Consider the following 17402-nt stretch of genomic DNA (forward strand, 5'->3'; position numbering starts at 1 on the left):
ACACCTTAACTTACTTTAAACTTTGACATTTTCCAGATAATGTAATATTATTTATTACAAGCTGTTGGGGGCAGCAGAGAGGATAATAACAGATTTTTAAAAAGATTAATAAAGTGGTGCTGTGATGCCATATTTTGTACAAACTTGTAAGTTTGCCTCACCCTGATTCTCTCATCAAAAACCCAGTAGGATTTTTCCATTGGTCTTTGGATCATTGCAGAAAATAAGCTCTGTGACCAACAAAAAATTATGATTCCTACACATTTTAGTTTTTTGTCATGATAAACTTGATCCCTGAATTTAGAAGCCTAAATACAATCACCAAAATAAAAACCTAAAAGTAGGCTATAAATGAACTACACCAAGGTCACATTGACCTTAATAAGGAAGTCAGTGTATTTACATGCATGCGTTTGGCAGCTGCTTTTATCCATACAGTGCATTTTATAAGTTGGAATCAATCTCACGATTTTGTCAGCATCACGCTCTCTGCTTTGAGCTACGGGAACTCGACAGGTAACATTTGGAGGGAATGTTTATGTTTAGGGGTGCTTATTTTTTTATTCAAGCTTGATAAATGTTCAGTAGCGCTGCATAGTGATATCTGCCAGACAAATGTTGTTTAATATCTGTTTTCTGAATAATAACAAATCTTGTAGTCATTTATTGTAATGATGGCATGTTTATTATCGTGCCGTCTGGTCCGGATGTTTAGTGAGGGTGTTTCTGGATCCAAGTAATGGAAATTAAATGCAGTATATGTTGAATATTCAGCAGCTGATCAAGCAAACTGATAATGTATATTAGGAGCTGTGTGAGAAGGGGAAATGTAACTGTTGAAGCAGAAGTATGATACACTTCCACTGAAATATTCGACTTATTGACTGGATGATTTGGGGACACACGCCGCTGCCGTCTTTAGACTGATTTTACTTTAGAGTGAGCTGCAGACTTTAAAGTGTAGCTAATATGCCAGACGGTCTGTTTTGAGTTGTTTTCCAGCAGAAGTTTGTCTGAAGGAATCTTTGGCTAACCATTGAAATACCATCTGAATGCAGAAAATTGAGTATAAATGCAGGCAGTCTGTGGGAAACCTTATGTACTTAAGTACTTTTATTATCATTTCTTCTATATGTATATTAAATATCCCAGGCTACAAAAACCATTGAAGCAATGAGCTCAATATCACCAGTCTGCTCGTTTAATTTGTATATATTGTGTGGGTTGTGTGTCTGTTTTTTGATGCATTTGTCTCCTTGTTATTTTGTATGTAGACAGGCAGAAGCAATGCTCGTGGTCAGGATCTTGTCTTTTACTCCCACACGCCAAGGAAGAAAATCACCTTATTTGTGTAGCGGATCTGTACAAATCAAACAGCATTAATTTGACAAATACTTCACATAGCTCTAAATTACATGAATTGTTTGATAAAAATGAAATGTATAGCTGATCTATTTGGAAATGCGTGTGGAATATTACAATATGGTGAAATTGGTGGGTAAAAATCCAGTGAATTTGTCTTCAGTGGCTCAAGTCCAGTCTGTAGGTCATTTATTCAAGTGTCTCAAGTAGACATTGGTTGATGAGAATATTGTTCTCAAGCATTTTTCTGCGGTTGCTCAGAGCGCTTTACTGAAAAGATGATGTATGGTCCTCGGCCTGAACCTGATACAGTTTTTAAGACTTGTTGAACTAGGAAAAGCCTTTAAAAAACCTTTATGAAATGAATTATAAATGACATTTATTTCACACATTTAATAGAAGTAAAATATTTATTATTATTATTTTTTTTTTTTTTAAAGATAAAATAGTACACAAGCGCCTCATTTTGGAATTACAGCAGAGTGAAGGGTGGAAATTGTTGTAAGTATTGATTGATTGATTGATGCAAGGAAAATGCCAATCATGAATTCAATACATTTTCCAGTTGCTCAAGGATTGTCCATCTTTGTAATTCAACTGTGCAATATAGGATGACATGTTTGCTAATGTCAAATATTATGTTTACACATTGTTATATTATGTAAAATTTTAGTCAGGGATTTTTTTTTTTTTTTTTTTTTTTCAGTTAACAATTTTAGTTTCAGTTAACTATAATAATCCTGGACTAAACATTACAAACATGCACATTAACAATTACCTCATATGCATGCATGTATATATATTTATGTGTGTATTTTATTTTATGTATTTCTCTTTTTTCTGTTAAGGTTTTAATTTTAGCTAATTATAATAATCCTGGACTTGACAATAAACATTACAGGCATGCACATTAACAATTACCTCATTTACAGTATGTCTGAAAAGGCCGTTAATCTCTTTGTTAGTTTTTTTTTCCATGCATCGTATATAGGAAAGTTGGCCTCATATTTAATGTTAAAACATACTCTTTTGTGTCATACTGTGTATTTTTTTGTTTTTTCCTCCTCAAAAGGAAAATGCATCATATTTATTGTTATAACATACCCTTCAAACCCCATTGTTTAGTGTTTTCATTAGTGGACTGTTTGTTTTGGTCAAGTTTGTCATGTTTATTGCACTTGCGCTTTTACTGCTGAACTCTTCTATCGGTTTGCTGTGAAATAAAAACATAAAGCACAGTTTGGCCCCCAGTTCAGGAACATTTCTAAGGGTCCTTTACAAGGTCTCTGTACAACACAGGTTTGGCAAAGCTGACCGGATTGACCTCAGGTTGAGCGGCTGCGAATGCCAGCATGAAGTACTAGCAGAGATCATGGAGCAGGCGGAGGAGAGCAAGGGCACATACATCAAATTAATTAGATTGGATCCTACATCGATCTAACTGGAAATGTTGTGGGCGACCTGGAGCTTTGGCCCTCAAAATCACCAAATCATTCCCACATGTAACTCCATTAGTGACGTCCAGTTGCAGTCTTGAGGGTGCAGTTTTTCATTTGTAGCCAGGATGCCATGCTGTCTATTAAATCTATCACTCTCTAACTTTGTGAGTTGTTCTCCAGGTTAAAACATATAGAGGTGACACCTAGAAGATAAAGATGTATTACTAAGAGATCAATTTATTATAGGTTTGTCAGACCCCAATGCAGCATGCAAACTCTCACAAAATGGTACAAAAGCTGTCAGTGAGCCGGTACCCTTTCAAAGCTTACTGATATGTTGCTGAATAAAAGTGTTGATTTCCTTAAAAAAATAAGGATAATTCTATCAAATTCAACATGACATAAAAACTGAACTTATTTACTTTATGCGTATTCCTGGTCTTATTTTGAGTGATTCATCAGTGCTCGTTAACCAAAGAAAAAATAAATAAATTGTGCAACAGAGGAAAAACAAAGGAAAGTGGAGTCATCGATGCGAGGAACAGTATTGTGATTATCACTACTTCCAGTGACACCAAATTGTCGTATTGTTTTTATTCCACAGAAAACTGATAAAAAACAATACTTCAGAAGACAAATGAAAGTAAAATAGTGATTAAAATAAACATTGAAATCCTTGACTCAAGAGTTTTTGACTATTTTTAGTGATTATTTCTCAAAGGCGTGACATCAATGATGCACATTTTCCTTTTGAGGTGCATGAAGGGAAAAATAAATAAATAAATAAATAACACAGGCCACGGGAATGTTTGAACATCCAATAAAATGTGCATTTTCCTACTGACGATGCAAGGTAAAAACTAACAAAGGGATTTACCTCTTTGTTTGAAAAAGTCTGGGTGGGAGGTCATGAGAAGCAGTTGGGTTTGAGTTTTAAACAATGCATCTCAAACATCCCACAGAGCAGTAAGGAGTTAATTCATTTTTTATTTTTATTGAGTTTTTCAAAATAATCTGCATAGACAGTAATGGGTAAAGCATTGACAGTGTGCAATGTATAACAGAAAAAAAGAGAGAGAAAAGAGGACGAGAAACAAAAACAAAAGCAAACAACAGCGATGTGGTCTAATTCAAAACAATATTACAGTACCATCATGCAGACAGTTAAGGACACATAGTAGACTTACTGTATAATCAATGCCAAGACAGTTCAAAGGAATTACCCACAGCTTCTGAAATGATTTGGATTTACCTTTTAATATATATATCCTGTCTTTTCCATAAGTATGGATTCTTTAATCAGAATTATCCAGCCTTTGATAAGAGGGGGTTCTGTCCCAACCCATTTATTAATAATCAATAATCAATTTCTTCCCCAACATCAGCAAAGGTTTAAAGACATCTAAGTATTCTAAAAAAGAGGAGGCCAAGACACCCAGCAAGCACATTAATGTTTACATATTATAGATAGTTTGTCACAAACACCATTCCAAAAATCAGCAATCAAAGGACATTCCCAAAGACAATGAAAGAATGTGCCGATACTGTTATTGCATTGGGACATTGGGGTGATACAGTATTATTTATAGTTAAGTTTTATAATAAAAATAATGTGGCATGGTTGCAACCATGTTTAAAGGTCAGCATAAATGTATTTAGCTTAGACATGATGGGTTTGAATACTAGGGAGTACAAGAACTGATACATTTCTATCTTGAATGCAATGCATTGAAAGTTAGTTTGGATAAAAGTGAATCCATAAAAACTTTATCTCCACGCTGAAACAAGGTAGTGGTAGCAAGTCCTTGATTTGTAAGCAGGTTGAGGGGAAGATGGATGAAGCCAATGGGCAATTCTTGAGAAAACCTATTTCAGACTGCAAAGATTTGAGACTAGCGTTAAAGTTCAGGAGGACAACGATAATAAAACATACTGCCAAAGCTGCACAACAATCCACATGTCTTAGAAAGGCCTAGTCAAAAGCCAGACCTCACTCTGAATGAGAATCTGGGGAAAGACACACATTAGTGTATACAAATTGTCCCTATTTGAACTGAAAGTGCTGGAGCAATTTATTTTTGAGCAATTTAATTAAATAGCAATTTTGCCAAGGGGAACGGAATAAAAATCCCATATATTTAAGAATGCAATCCCATATATGGGATTGCGTTCTTATATTTATTCATTTATTAAATTTTTTTGTGAACAACTGTTTGTTGAGTTTATTTTTTGGAACAGTAGTACAAAACAAAAAGCAACTGTTCAGATTTGACCCACCACAACCCATCCCACCCCTTGGTTGACTTACAAAATAAATAAATAACATACAATAAATAATAATAATAATAAACACATTAATTAATATTAATAGCTAAACAAATAACAATAAAATATTTTTTACAAAGATTTTAGAAAAGAAGACACAACATTAAAAGCTGAATGCCATGAATTTACAGTTTTCACGTTAGATCCATGTATACGAGAAGTAGAGACTTCCATTGAGATAATGTCCAACAAACACACCGTCCAGGTTCATCTGTCCATTCTGTGAGGAGGATTCCAACGGTGACCAGCAATTTTTTTTCTGCTGTGAGAGCAGCTAACAGTAAAGATCTTTGTTGGACGGACAAGGTGAAGGTGAAGCCATCAGGTAAAGAACCACCAATGAATAACACTTCAAACAAAACGAAAAAAAATCTGCAAAAAGAGGCCAAACGTACGGAGCTCTACTCAAGTGAGACTAGGTTCATGAGCACGTCACGTGACTCCCCTCTATTTATTTATTTTTTTAATACATTTCAAAATATAAAAAAAAATTAAATCAATTCTCTCAAATATGTTTTAAAATGTATTTATGTTAAGATATTTTCTTTCTATATGCTTTTTTGTATTTTTTTTATATTACTGACATATATTTCAAATTATTATTTTTTTAAGGTGTTAAAATAAAAAAATAAAAAACAACACTTTGCTCTTCATAAATTTATATACGAGAAAATACATTCACATTCTAGAGCTTGGTACAAGACCATTATTACAGACAAAACTCGATTACATGGCCGGAGTGTAAAGCACTGTGAGTGTTATTGTCACCTGACTGACGTGTTTTTCTCTTTTATCCTTCTTAACAGGAATATGTGCATCATAGTTGATGTGACAACAAAAGCTTGTAGGCTGGGTGATTTCAGTCCCTTTTTGTCCTTGTTAGTAGAAAAAGCTGTATCATATTTGATGTTATAACATGCCCTTGAAATTCAGTTGTTTTGTGTTCATTGTGTTCACTTGCAGTGTTGAACTTGTTTGCAAGGTTTATTGTAATCACCATTTCTTTAACATTTCACTTCTGTACAGTTTATTATTTTGTAAGAAAAAAGAAAAGCACAGCACAGTGTTATCTCCAGTATACGTCATTGCTGCTTTCACTGTGTTCCCCGAGTACTGAGGTGGAAAATATTAAGAATTAGCATAATTATGAGTTGCAAACTTTGAAGTTGCAACTGAACAGCTCTTCAAATCATAATTAAACTGAGAACTTCAGGAATAATATGCTACATCAGTATATAAATACAAATTAGGTTATTGCCATTGTCCTCTGTATGATGAGACATGAGTGTCTTTCCCTAAACACAGAAATCAAATAGTAACATTTTCTTAAAAATATATATAAATGTATTTTTATGTCAATTACTTATGATTAGATAATAATAAAATAAATAGTAATGACACTGAATGTCATTTGCTTTGTCAAGAGTAACGCATTACTTGTTAAATTACAAGAAAATATCTAAGTTACTTTTTCTAAAAAGTAACGCTAGTTACTTTGTTTTCCCATTTATTAACTGACAAGTCTCTTGTCCCCATGTTGGCAGAAATCAGAAGTACAGAGGCGTTGTGTGTGAACATGATGTTACTGTAGTTCTAGACTAAATGTGAATGTGCATTAATTCATCTCACTCACAAAAAAAGAGATTTGTTATTCATCAAAATTCATTTAAAAAAGTGAAATACAAACTCAGAATATAACGCAAACCTGCAATAATTAAATATTTTTAAAAAACACAAAAGTATCTAATCGCATTTTATTAACCAATGTCTTTGCTGCTGACATTTGATGATCCAGATCAACCATACTAATAAGTAAAACATGTTTTAATTAAATTTGCTATAAATAGAACTTCTTATATTAAAAACAAACAATCAAGCCCTGCTCATATCATAAAAAAGTAACGCAAATGTAATGTAATTAGTTACTTTTTAGGGAGTAACGCAATATTGTAATGCATTACTTTTAAAAGTAACTTTCCCCAGCACTGATAATGACACTAAATGCCATTTCTGAACCATGACATGAACCATGATGCCATTTTTTGTACCAATGATATACTTTTTGCTAATATTTAGAATTAGATTTGAATTGCATACTTTTTGTATTTATTTAAATGTTAGATCAAATTTCCTGTTTTAGTTGTAATAAATTTATAGTTGTTGTTATTGTTATTATTAGTAGTAGTAGTAATAGTAGTAGTAGTATTAAACATCTCTAAAGTTTATTATTATATTTTTAGTTTAGCTTATTTAGTTTTGGTTAATGTTTTTTTTTTTATTTTTTATAATGGGATGTTGTGGCAATTATAGCTAAAATATTTTATATTATTTATTTTATTTTAATTTATTTTTAGTATTTTATTTCATTTAATTTTAGTATTTTATATTATCACTTAATTTTTTATGGTTTTAATTAACCAAAATGTCTTTCTTTTTTCTGTCTTTCTTCTATGCAACATTAATGAAAGTCATAAAATATTCTGTGGGACGAATATATTCTGAGATCCTATATATATATATATATATATATAGTATAAGTGTGTGTGTCTGTGCGTGTGTGTTTGTGTGTCTGTCTGTGTGTGTGTGTTTGTGTGTCTGTCTGTGTGTGTGTGTTTGTGTAAGACACGAGGGTGAGTAAATGATGACAGAATAAACTGTCCCTTTAGGAATCTTTTATTTGCTCTACTGTAGATGACAACATTACTGATGAATGTATAGTCAGGCTACATATGTGCTGTTCAATAGTTCAGTGCACTTTACTCACCCGCGGAGCTGAGTTTCATAATATATCACACTGGACTGTCTCATTTTAGCTTGAAGTGGTGTTCAGCGCCCACATAATAGAGTATAACATCAGTGCTTGTCATGTGGATCAGTTCTTCACATTAGCTGTGCGTTTAGCAGACTATACAGACTTCACAGTTAAATGCAGGCCTGATAACAGAGGTTTCATCTGCATCTCTGAAGTCTTGATGAAGCTGATTATTCTTGGGTACAATGTGTTTGTTTCTGCTCAGCAGCGACTCCTTTCAGAAAGCAGTGGAACTGCAATGGTTCCACTTGCAGGTGCCGTAAATATTCTTAAAGCCCTTAGAGGTGATGTTTCAATACATGAGACGTGGAGCAGGAAATCAGGCTGTTTCTCAGACGCTTTCCTTCTTGAAGTAAACAAGGAGCTGTTGGCTAAAATACAGCCTCTGTTTGCCAGCAGTCCTTGGCCTTGTCTATACTGACAGCTTGCTGCTGGCTAGACACCAGGTCTGACGGCCGTATTTATCAAGCCAAACGAGAATCTAAAAAGGATCTGGCACATTATTAAGTACTATGTATCTATTTTATGAACTCTTTGTACTCTCAGAAAGTGAGTCAATAAAAAAGAGGCTTGAAATGCAGAATCAGCTCATTCTAGATGAAGAAGGAAACGCTAAAGGACGCTGAAGTGACCAGCTGATTTAGATTTGTTTTCTCGACTCTAAAGAAAGGTGAGTTGCAGTTTTTACCTGCAATTTTTCTCTCCACAGCTGAGACGCCAGATTTGTTAAATCTGTAAATCAGAAAAAGAAACAAAATAGAAGAAAACTACAAGCTACACATTATTTAATAGATAGACAGACAGACAGATAGATTAGCTTTCTAATCTTTTTTTAGATTAGATAGCTTTCTATTCATAAAAGAATCCTGAACAAAATGTCATAGTTTCCAAAAAATATTAAGCAGCAAAACTGTTCCCTGTTGAAAAAACAGCATATGCTGGTATGGTATGTTTTGAAGCAAGGGATGCTGCTTTATTCTGGTCCTTTGCTGGTTTAAGCTGGTCCTTAGCTGGTTTGAGCTGATTTAAGCTGGTCCTTAGCTGGTTTAAACTGGTCATGTGCTGGTCCGACCACCTTAAGACCAGCACATGACCAGCTAAGGACCAGCTTAAACCAGCAAAGGACCAGAATAAAGCAGCATCCCAGCTTCAAAACATATGCTGTTTTTTTTTTTTAACAACACTGGTAATAAATCAATTTATCTGAAGGATCATATGACTCTGAAAACTGGAGTAACAGCTGATAAATATTCTGATTTGCATCACTGAATTAAATTATATTTAAAAGTATATTAATTATGTATTAGCCTATATATGTATGACACGGAGAAGAGTGAAAACTCCTCATATGACCGCTACAGAACATCGGAACATAACGAAACAAATGCACATGATCTTCTTCCGTCTGTTCTGCAAAATGTAAACAAATGTAGCCTGTATTTCTGCAAGCGTAAATATTGTGAAAGTATCAATATTAATTGTGTCTAGGGAAAGACATTCCTCCTGGAGCTAACGCGGGTTTGGCGGGTGTTCATTTCACACTCTGTGACAGCTTATTTAATGAATAAATTATACATTGTATTTAATGTGTAAGTACAACAAACTGGTAATGTCATTGTGGTATCGTATACTGTAATCGAATCAAGTGGGGAAGTCGTGGCCTAATGGTTAGAGAGTCGGACTCGTAATCCAAAGGTTGCGGGTTCGAGTCTCGGGCCGGCGGAGATTGTAGGTGGGGGGAGTGAATGTCCAGCGCTCTCTCCACCCTCAATACCACGACTGAGGTGCGCTTGAGCAAGGCACCGAACCCCCAACTGCTCCCCGGGCGCCGCAGCATAAATGGCTGCCCACTGCTCCGGGTGTGTCTTCACGGTGTGTGTGATTTTCTGTGATGTTAATTTCACAGGATCCTATGGTCAATTGAGGAAATGTGCACATTTAATGCACTGTTACTTGATTTCGATAAATGTTTCATGTTTTATAGTGTAAAAGTATATAGATTAACAGACCCATTTCAATAGCTTGATTCTTCCTCAGTGTCTTAAATCTGAATGTGGGTCTGTTCAGTATTAAATGAGGTCGGTGGATTCAGAAAGTTTGATGGTTTTGACTGATTTTGCTCCTAAACTTTACACCCCACAGCTACAGGATCTTCATTGCATCGCAACAAAATACTGTAGCAGTTGCACATACACAATGAGCTTTAATTCAGCATATCTGCATTTTAAACAAAGTCATTTGTTTGGGATACTGTCAGGCAAACTTAACAAAACACCAAAATGAATTAACACAGTATCATTCATTCCATGACAGTTAAAGGAATGGCTTGTTCCCCTGATGTCAAGTCAAGGTTGGTTTATGAAGTAAATCTGGTTTTTGCTGGTATTTAAATAGAAACCATGACCGTACAAAGAACTTCATACACTGACCATGAATGATAATGACTTCCAGGACTTTAAGTAAATGATACACAAAATGTATTATGAAAATATTTAATAAAAAACTTATTAAATAGATTCTAGCTTAGAAAATCATGCTTATAACGTGTGGCTCCTAACACTGCTCACTGACTATTGGATTTAGGAGTCAAAAAGCAGGCAACAAAAGCAGAAAATATGGGTGGGAGTGTCGCCTGGAGCGTGTGACTCAATCGAGTCGTTCAATGGAACTAAGTTGGTCATTAACGTTCATACTTCAGTAATGAAATCCCCCCTCAGCCACCTGGCACAGGTGATTATATCATTATGATCACAGAAGGGTGAAGAGGAATGTTACTTTGCCACCTCGACTAAGAGGTCAATGCTTCTGTGAATAGTTTGAATGAGGGAAAAGTTAAAAAAAGTTAAGAGTTTGTTCATTTGTATGTAGCATTGTATATAAAAGTGTGTCCTGCTGGCCGTTTAACGCATTTAATTTAAAAATGATTTGTGAGGTAGAAAACATCCAGGTCATAGAAACTCAGCATTTTCTGAACAGAATGACAGCCGGTTTGTTGTATAAATTGGATTTGAGACTTACAACTGTTTACACAAATACACAAATGAGTTCACATCACATCAGAAAAGTCAGTGTGGAAAAACTTCTTTCTTGGATCAGTGGTCTTGAATGGCAGCCTAGGGCAACATTTCGTGGTTTGGTATTATTGAAAATCTTATAATGGATTTTCCATTGAAAGCTTCACTGAGGTAAATTTGGTCTTCGGCATGTCAAAGCGCACAAAGGTATTGAACTGAATGAGGATTATAGACAAATGACTGGCAGGAGAACCAGGGTACCATACACAGAGAGTTTGCACCTGAAAGGTCAAGATCAGTTTCTTACTCTTCTGAACTGAGATCTAAACAACAGCTGGATCGTGTGAACCTCCAATGAAGAGCCTTTTAGACTCTAAAGGTTTCTGCACACTGAGTCCGAAATTTTCGCACATTAAAAAATAAATACGACCTCACGTTGTGTCAATCACGTTTGCACACTGCCTCCGAAACTTGCGTCCGTCAAAAAAAATCAGGTTCGATTTTCTGCGTTTTTACATCCGTAGCATGCATTTTGATAGGAAAGGATGGGGAATACGAAAAAACGGAAGGAAGTGACAAAATTTCCCAGTTCTTCCTAATTCTTGTAATAAGACAGACTACTGATGCAAAACAACAAAAACGGTGGTAATGCTTGTGGTAACGACACATTGCTCTGTGTTTGTCCTCAAGGCTCTCTGAATTCTAAAACATCATTGCTTTAAATTGATTCAGTTAACCAGTAAACACAAGGCCAATTTGAAATCCAATCATAAAAGAAAACAGCGCTCTGATGACAAATGGAAAATCGCAATAACATGCAAATCAAAGAATTTAGCATTGCTTTGAATGTCTAAAGTGTTTCTTGCTAGTTGTATGATTGAAGTTCTCTCAAACAATACAAATCCTGTTATTTACTCACTCACATGTCATTCTGTCATTTCTACATCAGTGGAGCACAAAAGAAGATACTTTTTTTTAGAAATGTCACTTTTGTTTTTTTTGTCCATCCATACAGTGAAAGCCAATAATCACCAAAACTGGTTACTAACATTCTTCAAAGTATGTTCTTTTGTGTTACACTAAAAAACAAAGTCACACTGGTTTGGAATGACATGAGAGAGAGTGATCTCGATACTCAAAAGTGTTTACGTCACTCGCGTGAATAAGAAACATAAAAAGCAATAAGAACCATTTTGTAGATTCAGTCTCTGTGGAAAGAGAAAGGCTTTGAGCTCTCAAGTGAAACCACTGTCATGTTCACTCACTATCCAAAGAACAAAAGATCAGAGACTGAAAGATGAGCGATTCTTCGTCTGAAACAGCAGTCAGTCTGTGAACTTACACAGTCCTGGGATTCATCATCTTCTGTGTCATATAACAGATGACTGACATCTTTTCACAATCCTTCAATGACTAACATCTGATTTGCATTTCTAGAAGAAACAGTCTGATAAAGTACATCTGATTGATTGTGAATGCAATGATTTCTGTTTGTTCTATAGACTTTAAATTAGATCCGAATTATGTACAATACTAATGTGATCTCATCAAAATTTGCAGAAATTCATAAGTAAAGTGTGTTTCTAGCATGTTCGGATTGATATTGAAAATACATTCCTCATTATTTGCTAACAAATGAATGTCTTGCTATGGGATTGTGTCTGAATATTAGACCTTGGGTAACTTCTCACTATTAACTAGCATGCATATTGTCTATTAATGCTTATATGAATATCTTATTCTGCATGACTGTATTGCAGATCCCTAAATCCTAACTAAACTTAACAACTACCTTATTAACTAATAATAAGCAGCAAATTAGTAGTTTATTGAGGCAAAATCATATTAATAGTTAGATAATAGTGAGAATTGGATCTTACAATAAAGTGTGACCAAACTTTGTATACTGAATAGTTTTTAGCGTCTACCAAAACATACAAAAAAGCAAATATGCACAATAGATATTCCTCTATAGATCCCCAATTCAAAACCACTGGAGTTGCAGCAAAGCGTGACATTTGACCTTTGTGGTTTGCAGCCTGCTGGTGACCCGCAACATTCACAGAAGACTGATTTATCACTGCAAGCATCGCTTAATATAACATGACCATTGGTGCTGACGAATATTTATGGCAAAGCAATAAGTGATTTTGTGGGGGTACCGTTAACAGTTCAGCGGTTACAGCGTGTCGTGCGGGAGTTTGTGCGTGTTTTGATAAGTACTTCCGTCTTGAGTAAATGTACCCTGCATGCTCCCCTTGCGCAAAGCATTTTTGTGTATACATAAACAAGGGATAAACACGGCATGACTTTGTGAGTAGGAGGGAAGCCTACAAAAGGGAAGAGTCGGGCATGAGTTGTCAGAGACACCTGGATAGAAAGAGAGAGAAAGAGAGAGCAGCGGAGTGTGAAAGAGTTAAGGAGGGACACAACTTATTAATGAGTAACACACACATGTTCATTTCCAATTTCCTGCTTTAGCTCACATTTAAAAGCTGGGAAAGAGCGGACGAAATCACACAAGCAAGAGAACCGGAGAGCGAGTGAAGTTTTGGCACCTCGACTTCTGTAGCAGGTAAGCTGAACATCTCTACATCTGTGATGCTTTCTTAGGTCTGCAGTGTAAAGCTCCGCTCATCCGATGTGCGGTCTGCTTCACTCATCAGCACCGATATCCCTCATGGTATTTTGGGAACATTAAATTCATAAATCTGCACAGCAGATGATTGGTGGCGGATGGGAACTGCGGGTTCCTCTAGCTGGGCTGAACAGTTGCTATTCTGTGCTGTAATTGAGCTTCGGAACAGAGTTGATGTGTATTCTAATAGACTCTGCATTAAACATTAAGCACACTCCAGAGATGGAACAAATGGATCTGGAGTGAACCGAGCAGCACTCAGCCGCTCATAAATGACAGATAATCAGAGATTACCCGCAGCTAACTGCCCTGAACACGCTGCCATGCGACGCCAGCATTTATCAACGCTTTTATTTACTGTTGTAATTAAGTACAATGAAACATTCAGAATGTGACAAGTTGTGAATCAAAGCCTGCGGCGGAACCACAGGCCTGTCAAACAGACGAAACTGACAGCTTAGGGCTTATTGATTAAACTGATTTGCACTTGTATGCATAGCTCATAAAATAACAGAATCTGTTTTTAATTGTGGTCATATTTTAACCTCGTAGAACAACTTAAATGTGTTTTATCACTTGCCTTCAAATTCAACCCGGGGTCATTTAAAATACAAAAATGTACCTATACATACATTATACATACATAGGGGCAGTAAAACATCAACCACTTTTATTCATTTTCGCACAAATTATGATTACAGCATCTGATTATCAATTCACTTGAGCAGTTCCCTGCACAATACTACGTCATGAACTCAAAACATTGATGCCATTCTGCATAGATCTAAGAGATTGACCAATGGCTAATAAACAATAACATGCGCACTCATGCAGTGATTCTTGCACTAAGCACAGCTATAACTACTTTCAAATGAATTCTCGTAATGACCTAGAGAGAGTGAGAGAGAAAAAATACAATGAATTTGTTCAATCTGATATCTGTGATGTAACAATAAAGAGCCTCAGCAACTAATAACACTGCAACTGTAATGTGTTTCTCAAAGTTATTGGGAATGTTATTCGAAAAGGCCCAGATTCTAAAGATTTGTTTACTGTTTGCAAAATGTGAAATCAACCCAGGTGTTCATGCACGTACGGTATGTGGACATATTTGGCTATCTTGTCTCATGCATAACAATAGGCAGTGTTTATCCCTAAATACTTCAGTCTGTTGGACAACATGTTCTCTGTCGCTGTAGCCGAGAGTTTCCGGTGTGCTGTTTTGTTTTGCCTTGGGTCTTAGTTTGGTTCTAACAAATATCGCTTCACTCTCTTCCCAGACAGATCCTCAAAATGACTCATTCCTTGAGAGAAGTGGTGAAGGAGTACATCTCAGAGCGGCGAGTTCGCAAATACCGCCTGGTGACCAAAGACGGCCGCTGCAACATCGAGTTCGGGAACGTGATGCACCGAAACCGCTTTGCCTACGTCCTGGACATATGGACCACCTTCGTCGAGACCCGATGGCGGTTTGTCATTTTGCACTTTGTGGCATCCTTCACCCTCAGCTGGTTCATCTTCGGCCTCCTCTGGTACTGGATCGCCAGAGACCACGGCGACCTAAAGTGGCAGAATCCACCCGCGAATCACACGGCCTGCGTTTACAGCGTCAACACACTGACTTACGCCTTCCTCTTCTCGCTGGAGACTCAATCCACCATCGGATACGGAAACGTGTACGTCACTGACGTCTGTCCCGGAGCCGTGGCTCTGATCATAATTCAGAGTCTTATCGGAACCATAATCAACTGCTTCTGGTGCGGCGTGGTTATGGCCAAAATCGCTCTTCCCAAGAATAGAGCCAAGACCATAAACTTCACCGACCAAGCAGTCATCTGCCCTAAAAAGGGCACCCTTTGCCTTCAGATCCGAGTGGCCAACCTGCGCAAGACCTTGATGATCGGTAGCCAGGTTTACGGCAAGCTCCTGAGGACCACGGTCACTCCAGAAGGTGAGACTATCATCTTGGACCAGGTCAGCATTGACTTTATGGTGGACGCTGGCAAGGACAGCCTGTTTTTTGTGTGTCCTTTGACCCTATACCACATCATCGACAAAACCAGCCCGTTCTTCGACATGGCGGTGGACACTCTGCATCAGCAGGAGTTTGAGCTTGTGGTGTTTCTCGACGGCACGGCCGAGTCCACCAGCTCCTCCTGCCAGGTCAGGACTTCTTACATCCCTCAGGAGATCATGTGGGGCTACGACTTCCTCCCAATCATCTCCCGGAGCAAAGAAGGAAAATATAGAGTGGACTTTTCCAACTTCGCCAAGGTGGTGCCTGTACCGACCGCTCATTGCGCCTACTGCTACCACAACGAGCCAGGACACCATCACCACTCCATCAGTGGCGTTGATAACGTGGGCTTTGCGGTGATTGACATTGAGACGCCCAACGTCACCAAAATGTAAAGCTTTTTGACTGACATGTTCTGAGCGACATTGCAATGTCTTGCACTATACTAGAAACACTGGACACGAATGCTTTTGGTCTCTCATAGTGAACACAAGAAGCAAGATGAGTGTTTTTTCTCTGAAATTCTCCTTATCTACCCACTGAAAAATGAAGTGCAGTGGCACTTTGTTATTTTCTGGAATGTACTTATTATTTTAAAGAGCAGCTAGTGTTCAAAACTCTTTGTTTTGGCAATATCAGAAATATAAAAGTGTAAATTGTCCTTGAAGCTAGAAGTTTTTTCTGTTACAGGGTCATTGGGAGTGAGAGTATAAACTGAAACTTCATTCATATGAGATTGACTGTTATTAATCGGTCAATGTATAAAAGTCTAAGATGAACTGATTTCAAATTCCAGTGAACCAGCAGATGCTTTTACGCTCTGAATCACTCTGGGATTGTGTATTTCTTTGTAAAATTAGTAGATATTGTTAATATTGCACTATTGTGTAAATGCCATTTGTATTTTGTATTTATCATTTTGTAAATCATGCTTTTTTAAATAAAAAATAAAAAAATAAAAATAAGAATTGGAATTTGTGGATTAGTTATTTGAAAATGGCTTTATAAAAATCAACCAGCATTTTTTGTATTCACAGTTACAAAATGACCACATGAGGGCGCACAAGACAAAAAAATAATGACAAAGAGTCAGCTTGACAAACTCTTGGTGTGTGTAAAAAACATATATTCATGCAGTATCCATTCCACACAATATATATATTACAAATGGATGTATACATGCATTTTTTTAAATGTATATTGATAAAATCCATTGCCAGCTTACCCCTTGAAATATATATATACATATATATATATATACGTTTAAAAAATACATTATATAATAATATTAATAAAAAATAAATACATAAAAACATTTTTATATAATAATTTCCTGGTCCCTATAGTTCCCCTGGAGTCAGCAGGGCCCCAGTGTGAATCCTGCAGGAAAGTCTCATCATACACAGCCAAACAAAGCAGTCAGTGTCACAGCTTTTCCTTTAGCTGGAAATGTGTAAAGCATGAAGCATAAACGTGGAGAGTTGTGCGTAAGGAAGGGTGGTGCGTGATGGAGCACTTCTGTCTGAGGCTGTGGTCCGCTGACTCACTACATGAAACATCAAATAATAAAGAGGTTTTAAACCATATGAAACATCGGATGGAGATAATACCCTGAAGAGCTCTCTCTGCCAAACACTTGGCATTAATATATCTTACCTTAGACTATCCATGTGTTTGCAATCCTTTAGCACTGACATTACCTCACAGATTTCTTTAGTTTTTATAATTTTATGTTATTCATGTCAGAATTTCCAGTGAGTGTTTTTATTTTTATGATCTAGTCTTTTCCTTACCA

General features: G+C 36.5%; 1 protein-coding gene across 1 annotated transcript; it reads left to right on the forward strand.

Annotated features, from left to right (window-relative positions):
- Positions 1–13314: 13314 nt before the first annotated feature.
- Positions 13315–16545, forward strand: LOC306842936 (ATP-sensitive inward rectifier potassium channel 1-like). Its single transcript, XM_079374152.1, has 2 exons — positions 13315–13527; positions 14871–16545. The coding sequence occupies exon 2, from the start codon at positions 14884–14886 to the stop codon at positions 16000–16002; it is 1119 nt and encodes a 372-aa protein (XP_079230278.1). The 5' UTR covers positions 13315–13527; positions 14871–14883; the 3' UTR covers positions 16003–16545.
- The last annotated feature ends 857 nt before the right edge of the window (positions 16546–17402 follow it).

Source organism: Barbus barbus, assembly GCF_936440315.1.
Source record: "Barbus barbus genome assembly, chromosome: 23".
Classification (NCBI taxonomy): domain Eukaryota; kingdom Metazoa; phylum Chordata; class Actinopteri; order Cypriniformes; family Cyprinidae; genus Barbus; species Barbus barbus.

Bases quoted from the DNA above. Each gene is read 5' to 3' on its own strand.
- LOC306842936 (XM_079374152.1), top strand. From the start codon at position 14,884: ATGACTCATTCCTTGAGAGAAGTGGTGAAGGAGTACATCTCAGAGCGG.